Source organism: Sinocyclocheilus rhinocerous, unplaced genomic scaffold (assembly GCF_001515625.1).
Source record: "Sinocyclocheilus rhinocerous isolate Xijiao unplaced genomic scaffold, SAMN03320098_v1.1 scaffold1303, whole genome shotgun sequence".
NCBI classification, from domain to species: Eukaryota; Metazoa; Chordata; class Actinopteri; order Cypriniformes; family Cyprinidae; genus Sinocyclocheilus; species Sinocyclocheilus rhinocerous.
Window position 1 is genome coordinate 227,544 of NW_015625581.1, and position 9,849 is coordinate 237,392.

Here is a 9,849-nt window from a genome sequence, read left to right on the forward strand (position 1 = left end):
ATAGATAGATCAGGACAGACGGGGCACTAGAACTCATCATCCGTGTCGATCAGCATCACTTTATCAGATTTCTTCGAACTCTTGGAGGTGCTGGTCCCTGGTTTGCCATTCATGTTGGGTTGCACTACTTCCTGGGTGGACTGCTGTGTGTACTGTTGGTAAGCTGGAGAGAAGTTGTGGATTGCATCCTGAACCATGTCTCCAGGGTTAATGGTCTCCTTCAGGCCACTGGATATGCTGTGCATAGGTGCTACATTCTCTACAAAAACAAAATGAAACAACAGATTAAAGCGTCAAATATCACATGACATATTTCCGATGACATCGGAGACTTTAAATGAGCAAATACGAATGTTTTTGTACTACCAGAACTTGGAAAGGCAAGAAACTTGAGATTGATGTAACCAAAACACAAAGGAAATAAGCGGCAGTTTCACACAGCCTCATTATTAAAACCCATGACATCATAACTATATACTGGGGTCAACATTTGAGCCCTTGTCTAATGTAAAGGTCTGTACTCCTGCGGGACCTGGCCAGTGCGTGTCAAGTTTTGAATCAGGAGGGAAAATATTCATCTGTGAGCAGAAAGCAAGAGAAAGAAATGACTTGTGGGACTCCCACAAAATACATATAACAACTTAAGCCCTAATCAGACAGGACTAGTTTTCCAGGGCGTCATTAGAGAAATTTGTGTTTCACAGACATGCTTTGCGATTTTAAAGGGTTAGTTCACCCAAAAATCAAAATTCAGTCATTAATTACTCACCCTCATGTCGTTCCAAACACATAAGATCTTCGTTCATCTTTGTAACACAAATTAAGATATTTTTGATGAAATCCGAGAGCTTTCTGACCCTGCATAGACAGCAACGCAACCGACACATTCAAGGCTCAGAAAGGTAGTAAGGACATCGTTAAAATAGTCCATGTGACATCAACAGTTCAACTGTAATGTTATGAAGGTACAATAATACTTTGTGCGCAAAGAAAACAAAATAACTTTATTCAACAATTCTTCTCTGCTGTGTCAGTCTTTGTCACGCTTTCACAAGAGTACAGAGATGCATGCGTATGGTGCTGCTGATGCAGGAGCCGGCGTTCTGACGTAGAACCCAGATGTGCTGTGGCTTGTTTGCAAAAAGAGGAATGCACACGCATGCGTTGTGGTACTGTCATGAACGTGCAACGAATTCTGACAGAAAAGAAGAAATTGTTGAATAAAGTAATTACTGTTGTTTTCATTGCGCACAAAAAGTATTCTCGTAGCTTCATAAAATCAAGGTTGAACCACTGATGTCACATGGACAATTTTAATGAGGTCCTTGCTACCTTTCTGAGCCTTGAACGTGTCCGTTTTGTGTTGCTGTCTATGGAGGGTCAGAAAGCTCTTGGATTTCATCAAAAATATCGGTGTTCAAAGCCGGACAAAGGTCTTATGGTTTTGGAACAACATGAAGGAGAGTTATTAATGACAGAATTTTCATTATTGGGTGAACTATACCTTAAATCCCGACCGAATCTGCCAAGTCTGTGTTTTTCTCACACAACCCCTGTAATAATTCCAGAGCAAATTGCCTACTGTAATTAAACAACTTGCCATTATCCTCACTCTTGTGAGCACATCACCACGGGCACCGCCAAGGTCCAACCCAGCTGTTCGCAGAATAGAAACCAGGATGTGGTTCTTCTGCTTCATTTATCTACTACAGGCTGGAGAGGCCAGGAAAGAAATTCACAATCCCACAGTTCCCAGATTTGTCTCAGCTGTGGATGCATTAAATGAGGTTACAGAGTACAGCCTGATACACGGCAAAATGTTGAGTTCCAGCTAACTGCATCTTGCCTTGTGGCTGATGGATGAGAGCTTGGACAAAGGTGACGGCAGGCTGCCACAAGAGGGGTGCAAGTTTCTGACCTCCAGTTCGAGAAATACTCGAACCGTGCTTGTAGGTCTCCAGCTGCCGGCCTGAGAACTGTACGGTGTGTGAACGGATGGACGTTTTGGGACGTTTCGGCCCTCATGGGTGGAGGGTGAAAACTCAGGATGAGAAAACTGTCCTGAACTTCTTCACAGCTGGGCCGCTTGGGAGAAAAGGCCATCCTAGAAGGTTGCTCTGCCTAACAGGCTTCACGACAGTCGTGAGCTTTTTTCACCAGTGAAAGGTTATGAAACCAGCAGTGACTTCACCCTTTGAGCTCTGTGTTAAACTATGGAAAATACCACCATGCCTTCATATGCCAGTAAGGTGAAGGGTTCTTAACACATTTGTAGGTTTTCTCACATAGCCATGCCAACAACTGTTAAGCAGTGTGCTCCAATGCGCTTTCTGTGAAAAAAGACTTCATAGAATATTAACATTCGAACTGACACAAGGCTTGAAACATGCATATCTGACTGACAGTCGAGTTATATTTCATGGAGGCCTCTTGAAGTCAGAACACAAATCTAATGCAGCTTTTAACATTCAGCAGCTGAACTGACATTACAGCTTAAACTGGTGGAAATTGAAACAGAACTATTCTTCACCACCTTGAAAAGCACAAGCGGCAGAATATGACTAATGACTAAGCGTGAAGAGGCTTTTGTAGCCCTGAGGATATGATCAGAATGATATACAAGCAGACTGCTTTCTGCACAGCACATACTGCTATTAAAAGGAGTATGTAAAAGGGTATGATATGCAACATTAAACGTTTCAATCAGAATTCTGTCATAGGGCCTGTTTACACCTGGTCACTTATGTGTTTTTAGGGATATCTGATTGGTTAAAATGGTTTAATTTACACTTGGCCACATAAATGTGTCTCTGCAAAATAGATATAAATCTGATCTTCAATTCCTGCACTATGCGCAAATTTAAGTTCATGTCAACGAAAGCAACAGATATACGCTTTATTTTATTTGGATATTTTAGTTTCATTTGCAGCAGTTTGCCCATCAGCAAATACTTAGCTACTCATCTGCGAGGATGCTCGAAGCATTACAGCAGTCATATCGGACTATAACGTCATATAGCCTATAACACGCTCTTATGCATTTACACCGGTCTTGTTTTCGTCTGGAATGCGTCTTAGATCACTTCCTGAAGTGGTTTGAGTGATCGGATTTAAATGCGTCTCAAAACCATTTCGGAGGGCATTTACACAAGGTCTTTTCACGATGGGATAGCTATCCGATCATGAAGTGACAAGGTGCAAACAGGCAATGACTCGTGTTTGTTCTCAACCTGTATGACTTCATTAAAGAATGGCTTTTACACGTGACGTCATTTACAAGTCCTAACCCTCATTTGGAGAATTTTTAGCAAATAACAACTTAAATTTTAGTCGTTTTGTTGCACAAAGCAATTGTATGGTTTGGGAAGACTTAGAATATAGTGTGCTAGACATATGGACTACTTTTATGGATTTATTAATTTTTTTTACTGATAATGGTTCCTGTTGCTTCCATTGTATTAGAAAGAGCTGCGAAAACATTCTTCAAAATTGATCCTTTTATGTTCTGTGAACTAGGGGTGTTGTAATATACAGCAGTTGATGATAACTGTGATATTTAATAAAATGAAATATTGATTTTATGTTAGTATTACACATACATTAATATTATAAATATTCCAGTGGCAGTAACTGGCAGTTTGTCTGGTTGACACTCCAACGCAATAGGTGGTGTTATTGCACCTTAACACTGGCTGCCACCTAACATTAAATGTCCAAAGAAGGAGTGGTTCACCAAAATCATGTCAGAGGAGGTTACAAACTCTTGTGAGTGCGATTCTCTCAAAATCAAGTCTTTTGAGTGATTTTAAGTGGAAAAAAAAGAAAGAAAACATAAGATGAATTTGACTGATAGCATTATTTTTTTCCTCCAAAATTTCTACAGATATTGTGGCGATATGAATTCTTTAAGCCACGATAATTGCGTAGTGAAAATCTGATATCATGACACCTATTCTGCGAACAAACAACATAGGGGCGAATGTCAGAATTGTAATTTTTAAGTGAACTATTCCTTGAAATTGTCGTCAAGTTTTGCGCCAAGAAACCACCTGCTGAAGATTTCATTTCCTAATTTTTCAAGTGAAATGGCATCATTCGACCTGCCACAGGTCTGAGTTTCTCAGCACACAGGAGTTATTTTGATGATCTGTGTCTAAGAGTGGAGCTTTCCAGCAGTCCTCTGAACTGTGAGTCATAACCCTCCTGAGGAAGACAACTTCCAGTTGCCTCATAAAAGCTTGCTGTGGCATGTTTCTAAGATCCTCCAAACTTTTCCTCTAAACAAAAAGTTATAAAGTTCTGCTTTGTTTTTCCGAAGTGTCAAATTTATGAGGATCTAACCTGGTGCTTCACTCTTCTTCTCGCGGTACACACTGGAGGTGAAGGCGTAGCGGAGGGCGATGGAGGCGAAGAACATTTCGATGCAGATGATGAAGTTCTGCCAACCAGCTGCCACTGAACCAGCCCCCACTTCATGACCATCAATGTGTCAAATTTATGAGGATCTAACCTGGTGCTTCACTCTTCTTCTCGCGGTACACACTGGAGGTGAAGGCGTAGCGGAGGGCGATGGAGGCGAAGAACATTTCGATGCAGATGATGAAGTTCTGCCAACCAGCTGCCACTGAACCAGCCCCCACTTCATGACCATCAATGACCAGAGCTTTTGGGATCACACCACATCGCTCCAGAATGGCCAATACCATACCTAAATAAAGACAAACCAAAAAAATCTGCAGTGAGAAACTTGACTCCAAGTTCCTGGCTTGTCCACAACAATATTCAAAGAAAACGTTTCATGTGTCAATGAACAGCTTGAGATGAATACTGTCTGAACATATAACACAATGTAACCAACCTTGCCAGAAGGAGAGGAAGATGACGGATTTGATGGTGAGGAATTTGAGCACAGGCTCAAAAGGTCTCAGAAGGTCACTGGTGGCGAAGTAGAAGAGGAAGAGGGCATAGAGAGCACAACTGACAGAGATGTTGTAGATGATGGTGATGTAAAGGTAACCTCCTGTTACACTATATGAAAAGACATGACAGAGTAAAACAGTTCATTTAAAAAAACAGATGTTATTATGGAATGTTGATATGAGATGAAATGGAATGAATCACAGGATGGCTCACTTAAAATCTCCATCGTGATATTTGCCAAAAGCCTGCAGAAGGATGGTGATGACAGCCATGATGGGCTTCACGACACAGAACTGAAGTGTGGCCTAGATGATGTAACAGAAGCAGATGAGCAACGGTGATGGTTTAGTTTTTACGCCGGTTCCATTTAGTCAACATGGGCCTGTAATATAGTTTGAGTGATAGAGAACTTCCAGTCCTCATCACTTTCAAAGGCATGGTAATGTTGCATGCTTATTTTTGACAGGAAGTGCTTATTTCTTACATAATCAACACAAAGTTTGACATGACTGACAAATCCACTCATTGAGAATGACACAAAGGAGAATTTTCCCCCAATCTCGCTACATGCAAGGCGGAATCGACTGCTTGAAACATCAACGTGCAATTCAAGTTTTAAATCGAAGCGGTCTGTGAGAAAAGCCGTCGCAAAATAATCAAAGCATGCTCCGTCTCCGCTACAGTCTGGTATACCGCAAGGTGATGCTTTGAAGAGTCCTACATGTAGGTGTCTGGTCAGACAGATTTATGTGTTTTGAAATTCTACTTGCTATTAAAAAAAGTTCAATTCACATTCTTTTCAGTCTTTGTGAGGACGGGGCTCTCAAATCCAATTTCCATCAGTATTATTCTCAAAGTGCGAGCGGGTTCCTCAGCTGCCGCGCAGACAGCATCAGGCTGGCGGCAATAGCTATTTTTTGCGTTTATTATCGAGTGACTTGCACCTGCTTCCTCCTGTTTTTAATCCTGCTTTAACCACTGGAGCTCCTCGGGAAAGACAATGGTACAAAGATAACAGCTGCCACTTCGTGACAATTCAGGTAGAAAGGGTAGATAAAGGTTGAGGAGACAGAAAGTCACAGAAATTCAAACCCTCTTACTAACGTATTCATGTCATTTACATATGTGACCCTGGACCACAAAACCAGTCATAAGGGTCAATTTCTCGAAATTGAGATGTATACATAATCTGAAAGCTGAATAAATAATCTTTCCATTGATGTATGGTTTGTTAGGTTAGGATAGGACAATATTTGACCGAGATACAACTATTTGAAAATCTGGAATCTGAGGGTGCCAAATGAAGCTCTTAGCAATGCATATTACTAATAAAAAATTAAGTTTTGATATATTTATGGTAGGAAATTTACAAAGTCTATAACGGTGTATGGACAGCTAACAGAACAAATCAAACAAAGCTGTTTAACAGCTATATACTTCAAAATAACTTTTAACATCACTAGCTGTTAAGAAACAATACATGCATTAGCTACAGCGTTGTCATCTTTTTTTAAGGTTCAATACCACCACCTAATGTGATTTTGGAGTGCTGATGTAGGAATTTTTGCCCATTTATCCACAGCATTTGTGAGGTCAGTCTGTGATGTTGGACAAGGCGGCCTGGCTCGCCAACTCAGTTCCAGTTCATCCCAGGTGTTTGACATAGTTGTGGTCAGGACTCTGTGAGGGTCAGTCAAGTTTTTCCACACCAAACTCATTTAACCATGTCTTTTTGGGCCATTTGTACTCAAAACAGAATGGGACATGAGACATAATAAAATCCTAAAATGTTCGGCTGATTTCCAGATTTTCAATTTGGTCTCATACTTTTGGACTCCACTGGAAATAAGCTGAATATTTTAGGGTTTTTAAAATGTTTAAACAAAGAAATGTTATGAAAAATGTTGCTGTGAAGAAAAAGTAATTCTGATTTGAAAGAAAAATGGGAACAAACCTGCTTGCAGAATCTCAGGAAGCCAATGGAGTAACTCATTCCTACCAAACAGCATGTCCCATACAGGCAACTAGACCTGTTAAAGGCAAATGAAAAGGAACATTTGAAAGGTGATGCTATTCTTGAGGACAGATGAAATGATCTCTTAAAAAAAAAAAAAAGGTATTTTGCACAAACTCTTTAGAAATAGAACATTTTGTTTCTTAACCTAGAGGTTAGCATGTATTCTCGAACACATTGAGTCATGGTGGTCATGTGAGTGATGACAACAAAATTCAAAAATCTCTTAAAAAAAAAAAAAAAAGTTATTTTGCACAAACTCTTTAGAAATAGAACATTTTGTTTCTTAACCTAGAGGTTAGCATGTATTCTCGAACACATTGAGTCATGGTGGTCATGTGAGTGATGACAACAAAATTCAAAAGATGACGACCATCATTCTTCCAGAGGAGCTTCATGAGAATCGAGTTTAATTATGTCCTGTGCATGTTAATGAAATTTTTGCCAGCGTTGTCCAACATGTTGTATTTATATTCTCCTAAAGCTCTTCACTATGTATTTTGTAGGACTTCCTTCTCCATGCTGGATATATGTGATGCTTTCTTAGAACTTTATCAAATTGTTCCCACAAAGTTGGAAGCAATGCATTGTCCAAAATGTCTTGGTTTGCTGAAGCATTGATTTCCCTTCACTGGAATTAAGCAGCCCCATACAGTTGGCACAATGCAGTCAAGCAGGTAACATTCTCCTGGCATTGGCCAAACCCAGACTCACCCATCAGACTGCCAAACAGATTCATCACTCCACAGAACAGGTTTTCACTGCTCCAGAGTCCAGTGGCAGCGTGCTTTATGCTGGATTCACATCAGCTTCACGTCAACATAACTACATCGTCACTGCAGCTGCAGACTTGCGAGAGCATTCACGCTGGAAGTGTTTGTACAGCGTCACAGCAGCAGCACCAAAGCTACATATTTCTTTACAAAGACAACTATAAATTTGTTTAGAAGTTTTCATTTATAAATTTGAAATTTCTTGATAGTATTCACATGTAAATGGTACACAACAAAAACAGCTCTGATCATGTCATTTCAGTCATACTTCGATTTACAATGTGCTGCTAAATAATGTTTTTTTTTTTTTTTTAAATATAATACACCATACTTTCACCCAAACTGAACAATTAAAAACAAGTTTAAATGGGTAAATCTTCTGTACATATTTTGGATTCTTCATTTTCTTCTCTGACAACTCCAATTCTTGTTAAAACACACTAGACATACTTATTCTGTGCATTTTTTGTGTGTGTGAAATCATATTTATTTGGTGTGGGACTTCCTTCTCCATGCTGGATATATGTGATGCTTTCTTAGAACTTTGCCTAAATGAGTTACAGAGTGGCAGCATAAATATTAAATTGGTAGCATAATTTAATGGTCTACAATTTGGGGCAGCCTTTACATAGGAAACACTTATCATGCCTTAAATGTAAATGTAAAGACACTCACTGAATAGGCTTTCCTCTTATTTCCGACATGATGGCACTTTCTCCTCCAAGGTACTCAAAAGACAGACTCAGGAAGTTGTATATCACAAATGCTAGAATGACAAAAGAAAGAAAAACAGCCAACATAAGTCAATCATACACGAGAGCCTAACACAAACATTTTGCTGAATTTGCAGTGAGTTTTAAATAAGCAGACAGAACAAACGAACAAAAAAAATAACCTGTCACTTTGTGCAAAAAAACGGTCAAGATTGAGGAGTTGTTTGTCTAGGAAATCCATCTTAACCTGAGAGGTCTATTTAAAGACAGATTAGATGGTTAGATCTCATTGTCTCTCAGTGTACAACTATTACTTGTGGTAAGATTTTACTGATGGTCTCGATGACTAAGACTTAACAACTTTGAAATCACAATTAGATTACATTACCTCTATTTTATTAAGGGAAATAAAGGTTTTTTATTCAGTAAGGATATATTAAATTGATCTAATTGATGATTTCTGAAGGATCATGTGACTGGCAAAAAATTCAGCTTTGCATCACAGGAATACATTTAAAAATATATTTAAGATACATTTTTAAATATATTCAAATAGAAAATAGATATTTTAAACCGTGATAATATTTCACAACACTACTGTATTTTTTATCAAATAATGGCAGCCTTGGTGAGCATAAGTGCTTTCTTTCAAAAACATAAAAAATCTTGCCAACCCCAAACTTTTAAATGGTAGTTTATTACAGACTACAACATAATCACTCTAAACTTCATAACACACTAATTTAGACTAGGCACCGAAACCATTGCATCAGTGCTGCTCATGCGATGCTCCTTCTCCTGGTGTGAATGCTCTCATTTGTTAACATGGACGCCAAAAAAAATATATATACAGGTGCTCTCAATAAATTAGAATGTCGTGGAAAAGTTAATTTATTTCAGTAATTCAACTCAGATGCACCTGTATATATATGGGCTGCTCATGGTGGCAGTGTGAAACCGGCCTTACACCACTCCATCCGACTCTTGGCATTGTACTTTGTAATGCAAGGCTTGCATGCAGCTGCTCAGCCAAAGAAATCCACTCCATGAAGCTCTCAGTTTTTGTGCTGATATTCCAATAATAACACTTACAATTGATTGTGGAATATCTAGCAGGGATGACATTTCATAAACTGACTTGCAAAGGAGACATCCTATAACAGTACCATGATTGAATTCAAAGGTATCCTCAAAACTACCCTTTTTCCCCCCACAAATGTTTGTAAATGCAGACTGCATGGCTAGGTGCTTGAATTTATTCACCTGTGGCAATGGGTCTGAATGAAACACCTGACTGAACTTGCCATTTAAATGTATATAAAAGGAAAAAAAAAAAATATTCTGAGAGTGTTACCACCAAGTAATATAGTTTATTAGCCTAAATTTAGGCTTTTCAAACTACACAGTAACCAGGCACAGAATGCAACCA

At 39.1% G+C, this 9,849-nt stretch overlaps 1 protein-coding gene across 1 annotated transcript; it reads right to left on the minus strand.

Annotated features, from left to right (window-relative positions):
* Positions 1–7: 7 nt before the first annotated feature.
* LOC107753387 (transmembrane protein 184A) lies at positions 8–8,469 on the minus strand. The gene is made up of 7 exons (XM_016569526.1): positions 8,383–8,469; positions 6,875–6,950; positions 5,134–5,225; positions 4,859–5,028; positions 4,656–4,708; positions 4,342–4,486; positions 8–259 (listed from the first exon to the last, which is right to left on the minus strand). The coding sequence occupies exons 1-7, from the start codon at positions 8,409–8,411 to the stop codon at positions 27–29; spliced, it is 798 nt and encodes a 265-aa protein (XP_016425012.1). The 5' UTR covers positions 8,412–8,469; the 3' UTR covers positions 8–26.
* Between the last annotated feature and the right edge of the window lie 1,380 nt (positions 8,470–9,849).

Excerpts from the sequence above, each read along its gene's own strand:
- LOC107753387 (XM_016569526.1), bottom strand. The coding sequence starts at position 8,411 with ATGTCGGAAATAAGAGGAAAGCCTATTCA. Across the intron at positions 6,951-8,382 it reads ATAAGAGGAAAGCCTATTCA|GTCTAGTTGCCTGTATGGGA; the intron begins GTGAGTGTCTTT and ends TGCCTTTAACAG. Across the intron at positions 5,226-6,874 it reads TCCTGAGATTCTGCAAGCAG|GCCACACTTCAGTTCTGTGT; the intron begins GTTTGTTCCCAT and ends TACATCATCTAG.